Here is a 19,087-nt window from a genome sequence, read left to right as displayed (position 1 = left end):
GAGAGTGTGTAAACATGCCTAGGACAGCGTTTACTTCCATTTCTGTTTCCACACATGCAGTTCTATTTCCAATCTTCTGGCTCTTCTTCGTCTCCCCTGCAAGATGGTGGCCTCCGTCAGAGCAGGGACGATCTCCTCTGATTTTTTTATACTCAAAGTGTGGTCCGAGAATCAGCAACATCTGTATCGGTCAGTGGACCGTATTAGTGATGTGGAATCTCAGGCCCCACCCTAGACCGAATGGGTAAGAGTCTGAATGTTAACAAGACGACATCAAAGTTGATAAGCAGGGTTCTGCTATTTGGTGCCTACCCACAGCCCCTCATACATGCCTGAGCCTATGGGAAGGGTGAAGACCCAGGCCTGCTGACTGAGTTTGCCTGAGGTGTCAGATGAAAAAGCTTGAGGAAAATCATTGATTAGAAAACGGGAATCTTTCATTTTGGAGAAAAGGTATGATACTCCAAGACAGCACATTACGGCACTGTCCAGCTGCCCAGGGAGCAGTCCTGGAGCGGTTTCTCATCCAGCCACAACTTTCCTGCCCCACCCCTACTAAGGCAGGTATCCCTACCATCAGACAGGCCTTGTCGTGTCCATCTGTCCCCTACCGGTCCTTTAAATGTCTGGCACATAAAAAGTAAATACATTAAAGAACTCTGAGAAGACGAGATTCAAAGCCAGAGGGCTGGCCAAATAAGCCCCCGGCATGAGGTGTGACGCTTTGGCCTCTGAGCTAGGCCCTGTGAAGGATGATTTAGCCATTTATCACTCGGACACAGAGAGAGACACAGACATGTGTGGAGCCTTGTGTCAGCCTTCAAAGAGAGATTTTAATGAACTGGCTGTACTTCATCATTTTCATAATCACAGAAATTAGAGGAGGAAATGAGAGGCTTGGCAGGTCATTCAGCCCATTACCTGTCTTCATTGAGCAGGTCTCTAGTGTATATTTTGTACAGTTTTATGACATTGCCTAGTTAAAATGATTTTCGTGCCTGGAGAAAATTGGGGGTCAGTTCACACTTGCTCTTTTGCTTCTCTCTCCTACAAAAGTCACAATCCGAATTCTCCTCTTCTCGTCTGCAAACTACTTCTTGCAAGCAGAAGTGAAGTGTTAATACAAAGTAAGATGTCATAATCTATTTTGTTCCATCTAAGCAATGTTTCATCGGGAGAGTCTGGGGCATGCAACAGTGACAACAAAACTTAATTTACGAGGTGTTTATTTTGTTCTCTCACTACATGCCCAGGTCAGCAGGGAGACTCTGTTTATCATGACTGAGATCTCAGAATAATGAAGATATTTCAGTCTGTTCTTCCACGTTCACCAAAGGAAAGAGATGGGAAGAAAGCAGTTTGCACATGGGTTTTGAAAGTGTCTTCATGGAAGTGACACACATCACTTCTGCTCTCATTTTACTGGCATGTCATGTAGCCACAGACTTATCATATGGCCCACCCATGTGCCTGGAAGGGAGAAGAACTAGAAATATGTTGTGGGCAGCAAGAATGATTGCCACAAGAAAGAAATCTACTGCAAATGCTAAATGGTCAACCTCATTCTCAATGGCCACCTGATGATAAGGACATGTCTGTGGAGGCGGGCAAATGGCTTTCACATGTGTCAGTCAATGGATATTTCTTGAGTCCCTAGTTGCAGTGACAAGAGAAAGTCACTCAGTGATGGTAGCTACCTTCAAAAGAGAAAGGCAAGAGAAAATGGAAGTCAGTAGATAAATAAACCATGCAATGAAAAATGTTGTGAAGCATATATATAAGATAGAGTGTGTGTGTGTGTGTGTGTGTGTGTGTGTGTGTGTGTGTGTGTGTGTGTGTGTGTGTGTGTGTGTGTGTGTGTAATGGGCCAGTGCACTATTGATGCCCAAGCAGGGTGAGGAAGGCATCCATATGGATGGGTAACCTGCCTTGAGTTGTTGAAGTCCAAGTGGGTGAGGAGAGAGTTCAAATGGGGAAGTGACCCCATGCCAGGTGTGGCATCCAGGTGGGGTGAGGAAGTTTTCCACAGTGGTGTGGGGAGGTGGCGAGGGAAGCGCAGCATGAGATGTTGGATCCCCAGTGAGGTAAGGAGGGCATCCACGCAGGGGGAGAGGCAATGGTAGAAACCAAAATCAGTTCTGTACAGGGGGACTGATCAGTAAGTAAATTAAGAATGATGTGAGCCTGGTTTTTCACTTTCCGAGAAGTAAGGTGCAAATATGGAAATGGAGAAAATCAAAGTGAACTTGTGTTGTTGGACTGGAATTAGAGGTTATTGGAATAAACGCATAGATTTTGATAGATGAATGGATGGACAGATGGATAGATTCGTGTGTGTGTTGTACCTACATACATTCCCCAGTTTGCCCACTGAGAATGTTTAGGAGCAGAAACACCAGCAATGAGCAAACCTAGCTCCCAGATTGTGGCTTCTAAGTACCAATATCCACTAAAAGAAACCAGAGCTTTGGAGAAAGGGCTGTTTCCTGTGCTGGGGAAGAAAAAGTACAAGACGCTGAAACATCTTTTTATGTAAGCATGCGCTCAAAGAATGACAGAAATATGTTTTTTAAAAAAATGAAGCCAAACAGGAAGGGCTCCCTCTGACCACACTGAGGACAGTTTGAGCATTTAAGTTAATAATGATAGTGATGGACTGTAACCCAATGACTAAAGTAGGAAACCAGGAGTCCATACAGGTACAAACAGACAGGCAGACAAACAGTCCAGTGATAAATGGGATATTGACACAGTCTCAAAATTCCTCCCTATAAAATACCTCTCAATTCCAATGGGGAAAAGAGTAACTACAGTGGACAAACCTGGTAGACCCCACCATAATCTAACAATCAGAGGGAACATTATCAGTGATGGGACAAAGTTAAATCATGTGTTAACTGCTAGGGTGCAAGGCAACTTCACTTCTGGGATATCTCTAGTGAAGATGCTTAACCTGATCCAATCACGAGGAGACATCAGACAAAGCCAAAGTGAGGGACATGCTACAAAATAAAACACTGGACTGTCGTTCTCAAAAGTGTGCAGGTCACAAGAGTCAGCCACAAACTGAGGCAATGTCCTGAACTAAAGGAGTCTGAAGGAACATGACAACAGAATGCAACATATAACTTTGACCTAGAACCTTTCACTATAAGGGACACTGTTGGGGCAACTGGTGAAACTTGAACAGAATCTGAGAATTATTAGCTGATTTCCTGATTTTTATGGTTGTACCATAGCTATGTAGAAGAATTTCCTCTTTTGTAAGAAATACGTACTAAAGTATCCGTGGGTAAGGGGACACACTTACCCTCAAATAGTTCAGGAACAAAGAATTCAGTCCTGTATGTGCAAATTTTGTAAGTTTTTATTGCCTCAAAATAACAAAAAAATGCAAAGTTACACTAAAAAGAATGAAAATATGTTAATACACTAAGAACGAGAAAGTTACAGACCGAAAAGATACAGTTTTTTAATTTTTTAAAATTTATTCTTAGAGTTTCCAACGTGGTTTGTAACATTACATTAGCTTCACATGTACATTATATTTCTACTTCTGTATGCCCTATAGCATGCTCACCACCAAAAATTTAGTTTCCATCACCATACAGTTGATCTCCTTTACCCATTTTACACAATCCCTCCCTTCCCCTTTTGTAACCACTACTCTGGTCTCTTTACCCACCCATTTGTTTCTGTTTGGTTTGGTATGTTCCTGTATTTGTTTGTTTGTTTTGTTTTTTCTATTTCATACATGAGTGAAATCATACAGTATTTAGAAGATATTTGCAAATCACATATCCAATAAGGGGTTAATGTCCAAAATATATAAAGAACTCGTACAACTCAACAACAAAAAACCAAACAAACAACCCAATTAAAAAATGGGCAGAGGAGATGAATAGATTTTCCCAAAGAAGACAATGACCCATTTTGTTTGTAAAAAAAGGAATGCATTGTAAATCAACTATACTTCAATTAAAAATAAATAAAATTTAAAAAGTAAAAAAAATGCACACACAGACATGTGCATGCATGCATGTGAGCACACACACACACACACGTCTACAACATTAATGGTGACTATCTCTGGGTGGCAAGATTGGGTCTAGAATTTTTGTTGCTGTTGCTTCTCTGAATCCTCTAAACTTCACTACTAGGAGCAGGCATTCCTTTTGCGATGAGAAAGTGTTGCAAAAAGAGTCGAAGGACTTGGCTGTTCTCAATGCTTTTTTGGGTTCTCCGAGCTTCTCGATTCTTCAGCCACAGCTTTGCAGAGCTCAAGGCTTCAGCTTCACACAGGCAGCAAAGTAGGACAGAGTAGCCTGCAGGAGACAGCAGAACTCTGCCTGTCAAGAGGTTTGCCTGATGTTGTCTGTTGCACAGAAGGTATCTCCAGAATCATGCCAGGAGAAGCCCCTGTGACACTCACCCTCACAGTCAGCAGTGCTGTATATTGCCAGCATTAACCACTGGCACCCCAGAGCAGCCTTCTTGGCTACCCTCAGAGCAGTTTAAGGCCTGTACATGTTCAACACGAGTTTCCACTGTGTAGGAAGCCAAGAGGTTGGGCGCTCTCTCTCGGGATCTCCATTCAGTCTGTTCGCCGGGGCTGAGGCTGGGAACACTTAACAAGACGCCCCTCTTTCCTGTCACTCACACCCGAGAGGTGCTGGGGAGAAAGGCGTCTGGCTGCTCTCCCAAAGCTGCAGAACTAAGCAGCCCTCCCTGGTCCCCACACATCAGGAACTACATCTGCACCAAGAGGCTTTTGTTGACAGCACTGTGACAAGTTTTTAATGAATCCTATCTGGAATTTGGAGCAGATATTTTCATGAATTTTTAATAGAAAGATGGGTTAAAGTCAACTTCTTGTTTGGGATTGAATAATGGCAATATTTGAAAAGTCACTCCAGAGCATCTCTAATATCTAGCTGATTATTGGAGTCACCGGGAGAAACTGAAAATCAACAGATTTGTGGGCTCCAGTGCCCAGCGTATGGGCCCCTGTAAGTCAGAGATGCTTGTGGAGTTGGCAGGGAGAATGAGAATGATCCTGCTTTTTTCACCCGACACACGGCAGCATCGTTTGCAATTTTTTTAAGCAAACATGCATTGATTTGATAATTCAGAAAACGTAAGGAGGAAAAAATAAACCATCATGAAAATTATTCCAACAGATTTGACTTTTCAGGTGGGGGATTTAAAGAGCAACCTCACACTCTGAGACTCATCTACTGGGCTCAAACTTAGTGGCTGCACCGAAAAGACAACGGACAATGCAAGGATGGTCATTCCTAATCATAGTATCAGGAACAATCTTCTTCACATTAGCGCAGCACTTTATTGTTTGTAAAGCCTCAGTGTGCGTTTTTATTTAAATAATAAATAACAGGTAGTACAGAAACAACCAGCATCAGAATCCCCTGTGATGCTGGTCAACAATGCAAATTTCCTGGGTTCTCCGCAAGGCTTATGGAACCAGAAATCCTGGGGATGGGGGACGATATTATAACATCTTAAACACGCATCCCAGGGGGTTCTTGTGCACAGGGAAGTTCAAGAACAACTGAAGAGCGTGCTGAACCCCTTCGTAGGCAAGGCAGACAGGACCACCCACTTGCCCAAGGTCACATGGAGGTGAAGCGGGGGATCCTTCATTCCACCCCACTTTCCAAGAACCTTCAAAGCCACAGGGCAGCACAACTGCTCACGAATATGCTGGAAGCAGGTCCTGGAAAGTCTCTCTAGCCCTCCCGGCAGCTTCATCCAAGTGACAGAGACCGAACATCCGCTGGGGAAGACGAAGCTAATTCTCCCCAGCCTAGCATGAGCCAGATTCTTCCAGCAATTAGGTTCCCTTTGGACTATGAGGAAGTCCTTTCAGATGCACCACAGGAACTGGTTTTGGAAAGGCAGCTTCTCCAAGGTGACTTAACCCCTCATCAGGTCAGTTCTGGGAGCCCAGACTCAGCAGGAAGACTAGATGGGCGTGCACATGGCAGGAAGCATGGCCGTGAGTCTCAAAGCTTAGAAATGGGTCAGGAAGTCAGGGACACAGGTGCATAGTCACCTGAAACGCGGCTGGGACTGCCTGTACCCAGCACACAGCTGCTTGGGTGGTGATGAGCCAGTGAAGTGGGAGAATATTTGGACAAAGTGAAATGTTCCTGCTCACCCCTTCCCCTCCCCGCCTTTCAAGCAGGTAGCTTGCTTTTTACTCATTTCCTCGAGAGAAATGTGCGGCAGAAAGCAGATTGCTTGTAAGACTTTCAGCACCTCAGCCATAATCGACTTGAACCCTTGACGGAGGAGGCTCTCCCCACCCACCAGTCACCAGACCTCAGAACTACTATCCGGATCCGTGGCAGGGGGGCTGGTGAAAAGAAAAACCGAGGAGAAATTTCCTACCAGCCAGTCCAAATGTGTGTGTGGGGGGGTGGGGGGTGGGGGGGGTCTTAGAGGCAGAAATACAGTTGAGTTACAGAAGATTTTTAAAGAATTGTCTTCCTTGAAAACATAAATGTATAGATTTATGTTCAACCTGTGAAGCTTTTCAGGAAGCCGTATTTACTGGTTCACAAGAAGCTGGCTGACTCTTAGGGAGAAAGTTTCCTTCACCTTCCAGCTCCAGGGTCAATGGGGACGTTTCACAGACTGACTCGGACCAGACACCTGAGCTCTAAACAGGTGAGTGTTGAAGGGCCCTGAACCATCTAACACAGACCCAGTAGTCCGCAGGCCTCATGCCCCATCTTCTCATCACCAAAGATATTCTTTAGAAACAAGACACGATAGGCAGGATTTAGGAACGCAAAAGCCTCTCTTTTCTCTTCAGGCTACCACTAACCTCTGAGGCACTTTTGTGCAAAGTCGGAAAAGGAATTTGTTGCTAAAGATACTTCCATCAGAAGGTTGTCATAATATGCTTGTCAGAATACTGTTTACTGCCTTCTGCTAGAAAATTACAGAAATCAACAAATAATTCTATGATGTCTACGGCAGATGTGGCACACCCCCGGAACAGTGCAGTGTACAACCTTCACAGCTGGGCGTGGCCGCCCTGTGTCGTCGTTCATCATGTTAACAAGGCTTGACCTTGAAGGAGCATTAGGGTGAAAGCCACGAGGAGGTCACTCACAGCAGGCTGCTGTTTCAAAACTCCCAGACTGCTGGGCTCAGTAAACACTAACGCCGCACTCCGCTTTCCAGATTGCAGGATTTCCACCCAGAAAGTGAAGCAGCATTCACAAAGAGGTTTGCAACTTGTAGGAATGGTAAAGTTTACAGAACATGGGGCACGCGGTAGGTGCACAGTAAGTGTGTGATGGTTTATTCAGTAAAAAATGGATGTGCCCAAACCCCAAGAGAAGGCTCCTGCTTTATTTCCTTCCTAACAAACTTGGCCTCTAACTCTCAGAAAATCATGGATGACTTTGGGATTCTTGCCAACCTCGAGCATGGCATTGTGCCAGCTTCTGGTAGTAAAGGAGGACTTGGTATTTTTTCTTTAGTTTTTAAACAACCAATTCAATCAGAGAAAAGGCCATCTTGCAAACTAGGACTTTTAATGGCTCTTATAGATTCCATAGTCCCCTTTATGGATACTTATTAAATATTGCCAAGTCCCAGCTCCCCAGGGGCCAGCCCCAGGTGCTTCTGAAGTTGTTCCTAAATCTTAAAGCCTCCAGAGGCCTCCTGTCCTGAGGAGAGGGAGCTGGACGTGGCTTCCTTCCAAGCCCGGAAAGAGCTTCCTTGGATTACTGAAAGGTGGGCTGTTCCTCTCCCCCGAGAGAAGTTACCAGACTATTCCAGCAGCATTGCTCCTCCAATCAGGCTAGCCAAGAAACGGAAGGGCAGAACCTAGCACACTTGCCAACGCTGCTCGTGGTTCATAAAGTCACGCTCATGAAGGGGACTTGAAATCTTTGCTTATGAAACAGCATCATTTTATCTGTAGAGAACTGGCCTCAACACTGAGAGAGAGAGAGAGAGAGAGAGAGAGACAGAGAGAGAGAGAGAGAGAGGAGGAAAAACACAACACTTGAACAGAAACCAGGATCGATTTTACTCCTTTCCATTTGACTGTCATGTCAGAGAGCAGTGAAATTTTATCATTCGCTTTTTCTCAGGTTTTGGTTGAATTTGTTTTTATCCTTGTACGTTACCTCTTTGACCAAATACTTCTTATGCCTGGAGTTGCTCCGTTTTTTTTTATGTGGGGGGCAAAAAGCATGACACCTTTTCACTGTGTGTTAAAAAAATGTTCACACTCAAAACGAAAGCCAAGCTATTTTAAATGAAGCACTCATGACTGCATATGTGTTTCCAAATAGCAAAGGAACTGAGAAGAAAACAGCCGTACACAACTGACAAAGGAAGCTGGGTCCATCTGTGTAAACACGGAACATGATCAAATCCCCCTAACCCCATCCTGAGAGTGGAATCACACGGATTGGCCATTGTTGTTGGCTAAACAGGATAACTGTCCAGTCAAAACAGTGGGCTACAGAGTATAAAATAAAGAAAAACTTTTGTTGTAGCACTCCGGGGGCTAGAGGTATTTTCTGACCCGAGTATTCAGTGGAGATGCATTCCTTAAATTCCTTGGCCAATGGTAACAGCCCTCTATCCTGGGTGGTGACGCCCTAACCAGGATGATAAAGCCTTATCCTCAGCCAGTGGGACAGCCTTTTCCACACCCACCAGAACCTGTTTCCAACTTAATGATCTTCAGCCTCACTGAATGCTTGGTCAGTGTACTCCCCACCCCCAGAAACGGGCCCCAGGCCTGCTCTTGCTTGTCTAACTCCCTTCTCTCTGGAAGGCTAGGAAAGAAAACCACTGAATGGACAGGTCATTTTAAGCCATGTTTTCCTCCTGTCCTGAAGAAAAAAAAGGAATGTGAAAATAGCGACTCAGCCTGTATTAATTTCCCTGCATTTTCTTCCCTTTATTGATTGTACCTTGACATCCAAGCTGAAACATGACAACACAACAAACCAAAACAAGCAAACAACAACAACAAAAAACCCCACAACAACAACAACAGAAAAAAACCAACAGGAGAGACACAAAGTCCATTTCTCTACCCTTAACTCTCAGTCACAACAGTTATTTGTCAAAGTTCCTCATCCTCCCAGGGAACTAGCAGACTGATGCCCTCTGAGGTTCCGTCAAAAATTCCAGTTACTGGAAAGTCAGAGGGTCAAAATTTATGTTCTCAAGGTAACTCCATGGGAAATAAAGACTTCCTTAGTTCAGTACCTATGACAATATATTTTCTCATTATAAATATCACCAATTGGACCTAAAAGTTGTTGAGAAAATCTTCTGCCCTTGACTGAATTTTAGACGTACTTTCTAGTCTACTGGAAATTGCTGGCATCATGGATCCTTCTGAGTATATTCTCCCATTCTCATTATCTCTCTCTCTCTCTCTCTCTCTCTCACACACACACACACACACACACAAACAAACACACACACTTTATTAACTTCAACAATGTCTTCTGAAGCCAAATGCCAAGTACACTTAGACAGAGACCCTATAACCCCTGGAGAAGGATCACTTCAGTCACAAAGAAAAGCAAGATGTAACTACATCTTTATTTCAGAACAAATGCCGACAAAATAAGGACTGTCACTAAGGGTTTTCTTTCTTCACAAGGCGCCACGTTCTGTGGGTGACCTACCTTCGTCTTCACACCAGGTCTCTCACGTCTTTCCTGGAGGTGAGGTCTTCCTGTGGCCCTTCCTCTGCACAACACGGCAACACTCCTTCCAGCCTTTTCTCGTCATCTAGTGCTTACCTGCATGAAGGCATCGCGCTCACTGCCTTGGGCACCCCGAGTTTAAAAGAGGGAGGATAATGAGAGTACTTGGGCTCCGGGGTCACTGCAAAGAAAACGCCCTGCCCCAGGATGTACTGAGGTAGTAAGAATCACCTGGGGGATTTGTTACACCTGTCGGAAGCCTAGCAGGTGATTCTGATGCAGGTGGTCTGTGGGTTTTACTTGAAGACAGAGCTTTGTAAACTGTACCGTGCCTGAGAACCATGGGGATGGGGGCGGCAGAAGATCTTGTTAAAGATATAGATTCTGACTCAGTAGGTCTGGGGTGAGTCTAAACCCCAGCTGGGTTTCTAACGAGCCCCCATGATATGGACGCTACTGGTCCACAGACCACACTGTGTGATGGAAGGTCTCGCCATTCAAAGTGTGATACCCAGGCCAGCAACACTGACACCATCTGGGGGCTTGTTAAAAATGCACACGCTCGGGTCCCATTCCAGACCTACTGCACTAGAATCTACATTTTATCAAGATTCCCCCGATGATTCTTACACATCTTCTTAGTTTGTGAAGATGACATAGGAGAACTTCAGGATCAAATTCACAGAGAATTTGTTTTCCGAGAAAGGTCAGAGAAGACCAAAAGCCACACAAAAAAAAAAAAAAATTTTTTTTTGATTCTATGCCATTTGAAACCCAGATTAAAGGTAGGCCTGTATTAGAGGAGACAGAGTGACCTCTTTAGAAACCAACTTCTGAAACCCCACCTCCCTCCCTACCAAAGAAAACCACAAGAATTCACCTTGAGCTCCACAGCTCTGAGTGTGAGCAGCTATCACATGCTGTCACCTCTCCTTGTTTTCATTACTTCTCTCTGGTCATCAGGTCAGCCAATTGGGGGACCAATGGATTACCATCGTTCTGGAGACAGACGGTTTAGATGGTAAAGGTAGATTGGCAAAGCCCAGTACCCTCAGTCAAAAGGCGAAGTAGAACCAGACTTTTCGACCTCTGTTGCTCCTTATGGAGATTCTGGCTGTGTTTCCTGTCTAGGGAAGTCTAAAAAGGGCCAATGTAACCACTTCTGTAAACTCAGTACCTAGCAAAGCAGGTAACACATTATAAGGATAATTTAAGCAATGTTGGTTGAAGCTGTTTATTCTAAGAATCAAAACAGTAACTTGCTAAAAAAGTAAAAACCAAAAGAAGACATTCAGCTATCCAGGTTTCTAGAAACCAAAAAGAATGGGGAAAACAGCCTTAAGTCCAAAAAAAAAAAACAAAGAAAAGAAAGAATTAAAACAAAAATTTAACTAGATAATCAGGCTCTAACAGAATCCGGGATCACAGGAACCCCCAAAAGCACTTGGAATCGGAGAGGTGCTATGTTTAAGCTCCTTATTTCCTTCAGTTTCGTTTTCTTGGAGCAGAGAGTTTTCCTGTGATGAATGAATATTCTGACTTGGTGATTAATCACAGCTACACTGGAAGACCTGCCTGCATGCTTCCTCCCACAGAACCCCGCAACAGCTTCCTTGATGCCACAAACTGCAAAAGGGGGGCCCCCAAACTTGTTTTAATTGACAACCAACCAGGAAGCTGAGCATGGAAATCTCCACATCAGACATCTATAATTACAGTTCCTTCTAAAAAGAAACGGGCCATCTTCTGTTTGTCCTTTAATGTTGAGAAAAGGGCAGAACTTTCCCCCAAAGTCTTTAGTTTGAAAATATTGGTCTTTATACGCATCACCACTCAGTCTTTCCCTGAGCCCTTCACGATGCTTTAGGGGAGCTTTTAAAACTTATCTTCCTAACAGTAAGTCCTTCTGAAAGGAGAGTTTCCTAAATGCATTGATCCTCTTTTGCCAAGCTCACTGGATCTGGACAAATTAAACGCAGTAAAGATTTCCTACGCCAATTCAGAGTACATTCTCTAAAAATTCAGAAAGCTTTTCTTCAACTCCAAGACAAAGAAATGAGAGGAAGGCAGGAAGGACAGGAGCGAGGAAGGGAGAGAGGAAGGTTGGTGAGAGAGAGAGAATAAATCATGTAAAACATGTATTTCCAAATCCAAAAGGACAAAACAGTTCAACTAACATATATTAACCTTTATTCTATAACAGAGACATAAATAATTTTATGAATTCATATGACCTATACAAAAGACAAAATAAGATATTGCACTAAGTTTAGCTTGGGCTATTTGGATTTCGTATCAACTAAACAGATAGATCTATACAATTTAAGGAGTTAAGGCAAAACCAGATGATACTTCAAACACAACAGGAGGTTTGAAAAATAGGTATAATTAAAAACAAGGGCATCCCATCTCCAGTTAATAAAGTGGTCATGTCGAAGGGAAAAAAAATCCCTTAGGGTCTTAAAAAGTGGTTATTATCAATCACGTTAATTAAAGTGAGAAATAAAGTGTAAGATTTCCCGTGGAGGAGAGCTGTTTTGTGGAGGTTTGAGGATTGAGCACTTAGAATTCGGGTAAGCAACTTTTTCCTTGTTAGATTTACGATCTATTCTTCCTATTAGAAAATATAATTTGGAAAATATGACTCTTTCACATATATAATTAAAATACAACTATGAAGCATTTTTTTAAAGGGAAGTCCTGATGGTGACCTCATAGAGTAAATTTGCAGACAAGCCATTACCCTATTTGTAGAGAAGACACAAAGCCAGCAGTTACCTTAAGAAAACCAAAAAAACGAATTCCAAAGCAAGAAAAACAAGTGAAACCAGTATATCAACACAGCACACAATTCTTTGGCAGTATCACACAAATCGTTGATTGAAGTCAGAACTTTTATACAGTTCTCTAATTCTCAGACCCGGTTGCCGGTCTTTGAAAACTAACTAAATAAAATGCCACGTCTGCAACGAATTCAGTAATTCCAGGAAATTAAATTCAGAATAAACCTTGCAGACAGCTTTGAACTGTTACACTTAAGCATAGATGGGTATCAACTGCTGTGAGTCCCGATCCAAGTACACTGAAACGCACACGCACAAAAATAATCTGTGGAGTTCAGTACTGCTTCAGACAGGCCTAGCATCCTTACAGAGAATCCATATTCACCCATGAGAAACCAAGAAAAGACATCAATCCAATGATGAGGAAATGATCTTCCAGGAAGTCAGGGGTGGGCCGCCCCTCACCTGGATGAACATCGCGAAGAAATCAAATTCTAAAGGGGGAACACCAGAAAGCCAGAGAACGTGGAATACTGCCAGCCTCCGACCAAGTTACCTTTCTCCAGTTTTAGGTAAACCTTATCCTCTTTATCCAGGTAGAGCAGGACGCCATTCGTGGCAGCCTCACGTGTAACGTCTTTATCCCCAGCGAAGGCAGATATTACTGGTTTTCCATTTAACATCAGGTTAACCTACAAGGGAAAAAAAAAAAAAAAAACCACTGAAAATCTCTCTCTAAAGTCAAAACAAATGAATGAATAAAACAAAACAGAAACAGACTCACAGTTACAGAGAACAAACTAGGGTTACCAGTAAGGGGAGGTAAGCGGGAGAGGAAGATAGGGGGAGGGGATTAAGAAGTAAAAACCACTATGTATCAAATAAATAGGCTACAAGGATATATTGCACAGCACAGGGAAATACAGACATTATTTTATAATAGCTTTAAATGGAATATAATCTATAAAAATGTTGACTCACTATGTTGTACACCTGAAACTAATATTGTAGATGAAAGGAAGAAAAGAAAAGAAAAAGAAAAGAAAAGAAAGAAAGAAAGGAAGGAAGGAAGAAAGGAAGAAAGGAAGGAGAAAAGAAAGAAGGAAAGAGAGAAAGAAAAAGAAGAAAGGAAGTCAAAGCATCTATGAGGGGCAGGGGGTAAAAAATAATGTCTAAAATGACCAACCTGGTAAAATAACTGATGTTCAGTAAATATATCCCTTTCCTTTCAAATTAGCAGATAGTGGTGGTTAGGCTTAGTATGATCTTACCGAGCTGATCTTTTTTAATTAAAAAAATTTTTTTTTAAATTTCTCCCATAGAAATTTCCTTAAATGCTCACAGAAGAATACCATCCATGGAGAGCAACCTAGCCATGTGAAAACTGGCTTCCCTTCAGCACATAACTTAAGCCTACTATTGAATACTTTATTTACCTCTCATATTCAGTAGCAAGTTTTTGGCAATGACGCGAATCTGTGGCTTCCCAGTACATTAGCAAAAAGAGCCCCAGTGCCCTTTGCTCTGAGAAACCCAGGTACAGCAAGGTTCTACTAACATCCTTGCAGGTTTACTGTACCGCTGAGACATGCAGAGTGCTAAAAATCAGTTGCAATTATGTGTGTCGTGATTTCTTCATTTTCCCTGATAAGAAATGTGTATTAAAAATAATAATCACACTACCACTGAAGATTTTAATGATGGATAATTAGCAGAGAATCAAATCAAATATATTCCCTTCTCTCCTTACTACAATTTTGATTATACTGTGTTAAACATTACAAAAATTTCTAAATGTTGGGGCTTGGGAAAAGCTTTTCCATGGAAGTAAATTTGTTTACTAGACGTTCATTCCTTTTATGTTAAAAATAATATTGAATAGATTAAATCTGAGACCTCTCAATTTATCCATTCACTAGGATATGTAAAAGTAGTAGATGAGTGTGTAATCTATCATTCACATGGACATAGTATACAATACAAACATTGAACATACGATAAAAAGTTATCCTAGAATTCCATCGACATGTATTGGTGTTATTGGGTGCTGGCGTATTAGAATACTATAGGAACTAGCTTCATCATTGTCCTTGAGTGTAAATCCAAGCCCGTTCCTTAGAAAGCACAACACAAAATATATTAACTGTGAAACTGCAATTGGTAAGAATTCACCAACATCAGAGTAACTGAGGATTAACTACTTAAGGGATAAGCACAGCACATCGTTTCTTTAAAAGTATATTGAATAATTGTTCCTTCATAGATTTATTCTCAGTCGTTAACTGTAGCTCATAATTTTAACGATGACAGCAAATTTGTTTTATCTATTTAGTAGTTACTTGTAAAGCTGTGATAATCTTACTAGTTTTTTTCTTACAAATTCAGGTAATTTTTGCACATGCGTTAAAAGCAATCAAGATCTTATAAAGAGATGTGTGTCACTGAATTTTTACTAAGCAATATTTTTTAAGTGACATTGTTATTAAGGTAATAAGTTCAATTGCTTATTCTTCTGTATGCTTCTTGTCACATGCCTTAATAGATGTTATTGGAAATTAAATGTTTTAAAAATAAACTACTATAAAGATGGTTGTTTATTTTTACAATGAAAACACATCTTCGGATAAATACTTAAATACATAACCCACTGCTGGTAAACACTGTCACTTGAGGGTACAGAAGGAACAGGTCAAAAGACATACCTGGATTGTTTGGCTCTGGTAGACTTTAATTACGTGAAAACTGAAACTGTAAATCCCTTTCCTTGGTGCTACAAAGACAGACTCCAGGGTGAAAAAATTACCCACATTTACTAGGATCTACAAATAAAAAGAATAAACAACAGTCAATTATTACAATATTCTCTTCTGTAAGTAAAGTAAGTTTTCCTCCTTCCTTTTTCTTTTCCTTTCTTTTTTCTTTCTTTCTTAAGAAAGAAAACTAACTTTTAAAACCATAGAAAATAAAACATTGAGTTCTATTCCTTTTTCTTTAGTGACTTGGAAAACGGATTTGTATATTGGAAGGTTCTTCTGTCTTTTAAACGGTATAAGAAAAAATAAAGTAACAGCTTTGTACTCATGCCTCAATTCCAGCAAGGCCCAATGGCTCTAGAAACATCTAGAAACACGTGAGGGCTTATAAATATTAGCTTTACCTTGAGAGTCAAATAAAGGGCTTCTGCCACATATTTACGCACCCACCCTCTACGAGCCTTCACAGTGTCCAGAGGTGACGTGGCCAAGCCAGCCAACTGGCATCCAAGGGCTCTCTGCAGTCATTCCCGGACACACCACACAGAGGCCTGGACACTCCCTCCACCGTGTGACATAACCCATGACACTGAACAGTTGGTACAGAGTGAGCTGAATGCCCAGCCCTCCTCTGAGGCTCCGCCAAACCTCTGCTAAGCCCCACGGCCATTTGTTTCATTCCTATGCCATCCAGACCTTAATTATAATATTTTGGCAATGACTCAGCCTTTGCAGGCTGCCAAAGAGTAGAGACTGTGAAACAGGTGGCCTTCTTGTGTTCCTGTTATCCATCATCCATTCCCTTATCAATCACCTGCTCTTTATTTAAAGTTCAAAGGGCAAAAAACGAAGAGTGAAATAAAGCACTGGTTCCCAAGAAAACAACAGTGCACTCTGTATTCCGAAATGTTCGGCCTGATTCTACTGGTTATGAAATTAGCTCTGAATTTCAATAAGTGACCTCATAAGCTAAATGTCACATAGGTATGAGCCTTCCTATGAAAAAGAGCAGGAGAATGCATGTGTGTGTGTGTATTGCAGGGGTGGAGGGCAGGATATAACTAGGGTTTCTTCCATTTCTCTGCAAGAAATAAATCTATAAGTGGCATTCAAAAAAATCAGATGTCCTTATAAGGATACATTTCCCCTATATCAATGGCAATCTGCTGCTTCTCTTTTAAACACTACACTCATGCTAATATTAAGCCCTTTGCATAATTCCCTAAAGACATACTATTGCCTGTGAGCAATGCACCAGAATTATAGTGATGGTCAGGTAGATGTACCAGGCTCAACCCCCGAATTAAAATGTATGTTTGTATATCATTTTATTCTGAGATTACACCTTTTTCCAAGTAAGCATCAGATTTCTTTCTCTGACCCGATGATCAATGGTCTTTCAATAACAAATCACAAGCTATGCAATAATTCCTAACAAGAGATTTTACAAAGATTTGTTTAAGCACATTTAAAATAATTTGAGGTACTTAGCAGGGACTTCCTGAATCAGATACAAGTAGCATAATTCATTAGCAATAATGGAACTGGCTGATTAGTGTTGACTACACATAAGGCTGGATGTTGACTCTACATTGTAATTAGAGCATCCAGGCACATCGAGATTTATAATGAAATGTGTCTTGTTGTCTCTAAGATGCATGGGCACTGGGAACAGAAGAACAAACCCTTCTCCTCTTCTAACTGACAGAAAGGTCACTGAAAAGAATGCACTGTACAGAGGATAGTGCAATGTCCACAGTATTTAATTAATGCATTGACATACAAACCAGGGGTCGTGCTAGATTTCATTTCCATCAAGACGGAAAATACTGCACCAAAACCCCAAAGGGGCTGCTTAATTCTTTTAAAATGATGGCTATTCAATAGGAAGCCCCAGAGAGGCATTCTCTGTCTTTGGAAGCCCCAGAGAGGCATTCTCTGTCTTTGGCCAGCTGGAGAGTATATTACTTAGGAACAATTAAGTAAGGAATAGAAATGTCACCTCGTCCCTTCCCTGGCACGTCCTGCATCACCACTTAACCTGTGCTCTTGCCCATGTGGTACACAACTGTGAACTACACATACGACTTTGGAATTTAAAAGACTCTGGGTGCTGCTGATGTTGAAATGATACCCCTGGAGTCTGATTTCAGTTTTAAGACTCCTTGCTAAGCTGATATCCTGGGGTTTCTCATCAGCCAAACCCCAGAGCTCCAGATCGCTAAAAAAAAAAAAAAAAACACAAGCCACAGCTTTCATCAGTTCCTCCCCCACCCCCTACCCTCAGCCCCCAAGTCTGTCTTTCCCACTAATTTGCATGTCTCTGGAAGGACCAGAGCAGGGGAAGGGAGAACGGCTCCCCAGCGCTTCCCTATGGGAGCTCAGTGCTGCCCGATTCCTTTTCCTCTCCTTCTCTCAACTTTTCTCCAAGTAGCAGAGAAGGGCTTTCCGCTGCAGCGGTACCTGCAATGTATATGGGGATCCTGGCGGCGGAAAGGTGGGCGAGATGAGACCGGGGCCACAGCTTCCCACACTCTCCAGCCACCCGTGAGATCTCTGCAGAGATCTCTTGGGGGAGCCCCCGGAGCTCTCTTTGGGGAGACGCTTCTCCACCTGGGAGAAACAAGTCATTTATCCAGCATCAGAGAGAGTACTGTGCCCGAGAATGGCCTCGGCGGCACCCGCAGAGGAGTCTGAGCCAGGGGGCCAAGCTCTGGCCAAGCGATTTCGAGGTCCAGGGACCAGGATCCTGCCAGCTCCTAGGGACCTGTTGCTGTTAAACTTGTGCTGAGCTCTCGACGCCCGGCTCTACACCCCCTGCCTCTCTCCCACCACCCCAGCAGCTCTTCCGGAGGCCAAGAGGGAACGGGGGCGGGGTGGTGGCGGGAGAGACATCAGAAGTTTCAGACCAAGACCTTTGGGGAGGCGAGTGCCGAAACGATCCCCCAAATCGCAATCAGAGCAGCTCAACCCGGGTCTGAGCTGCCTGGACATCGCCCCTCCCGCCAGCCGACTCCTGACACCCCGCATCCCTCGGGGTCTGACCTGATCGAAGTAAATGATGCGCGTCTTGTTGCTCATCTCCGACGGCTCGTGGTTGGTGCTCCGCACCGCCGAGAAGGCGACCTTGGAGTTAGCCGCCCGGACCGAGATCCCCAGAGGGGAGGAAGAGGAGCCCTTGGAGTCCGTGGCCGGGTTCGAGTCGCACACCACGAGGCACTTGCCTTCCAGCACGATGGGCTCCGTGTCGTTCTGCGCCCAGACGGGCAGCCCGGGCAGAGTGAGGGCCAGCAGCACGGCCGGCACCACGGACAGCGCCCGGCCCCCGGAGCCCATGGTGAGCCTCGTGGGCAGCCGGCTGGCGCTTCTGCTCGCCCGCGTCGCCTCCTACCCCGGGACCCCGGAGCTCGGGAAGACGCCCGTGGCTAGATCGACAGCGCTGCGGGAACGGCGGCGGCGGCGCGCACACTTCCAGTCCTGTGGTTTGAAGTCAAAGTCTCCCCTCGCGCTCTCTCGCTGGCTCTGCTACCTTTGTCCTTCAAGGAGCTCATGCAGAACCCCCTACACCCCACCCTCCTCCGCCCAAGAATCAGCCCTGCCTGGGGCCCCTGCACCCACCCTTGTTCCTAGACATCTAAAAGTCACCAGATCCTCACATTCACACCTCAAAGAGGAAAACGATAAATTCCCCAAACCCAATCACCCCCGGGTGAACCACGAAGCAGGAAAAACGAAGGAGACTCAGAGAAGCCACGGGGATGGTGGATGCCGAGCGGTGCCCGTGTCGGTCCAGTACGTGTCTGGCTCGCGGCAGGGACGAATTACAGAAGCAGAA

At 43.6% G+C, this 19,087-nt stretch overlaps 1 protein-coding gene across 1 annotated transcript; it reads right to left on the bottom strand.

The window, feature by feature from the left end:
* Positions 1-12,993: 12,993 nt before the first annotated feature.
* On the bottom strand, positions 12,994-18,588 carry CBLN4 (cerebellin 4 precursor). Its single transcript, XM_060078441.1, has 3 exons — positions 18,298-18,588; positions 15,202-15,318; positions 12,994-13,191 (listed from the first exon to the last, which is right to left on the bottom strand). Exons 1-3 carry the CDS (start codon positions 18,586-18,588, stop codon positions 12,994-12,996), a joined length of 606 nt encoding a protein of 201 aa, XP_059934424.1.
* Positions 18,589-19,087: the final 499 nt, after the last annotated feature.

This window comes from Mesoplodon densirostris, chromosome 16, assembly GCF_025265405.1.
Source record: "Mesoplodon densirostris isolate mMesDen1 chromosome 16, mMesDen1 primary haplotype, whole genome shotgun sequence".
NCBI classification, from domain to species: Eukaryota; Metazoa; Chordata; class Mammalia; order Artiodactyla; family Ziphiidae; genus Mesoplodon; species Mesoplodon densirostris.
Note: the sequence above shows the minus strand (reverse complement) of the source record. Positions and strands in the feature narration are given on the sequence as shown.

What these genes read in the sequence shown, in the direction of transcription:
- CBLN4 (XM_060078441.1), bottom strand. Translation starts at nt 18,588, where the DNA reads ATGGGCTCCGGGGGCCGGGCGCTGTCCGTGGTGCCGGCCGTGCTGCTG. An exon ending in GCATCATTTACTTCGATCAG is followed by an intron (nt 15,319 to 18,297) that starts GTCAGACCCCGA and finishes TTTTATTTGTAG; the next exon opens with ATCCTAGTAAATGTGGGTAA. An exon ending in ACCAGAGCCAAACAATCCAG is followed by an intron (nt 13,192 to 15,201) that starts GTATGTCTTTTG and finishes TTTCCCTTGTAG; the next exon opens with GTTAACCTGATGTTAAATGG.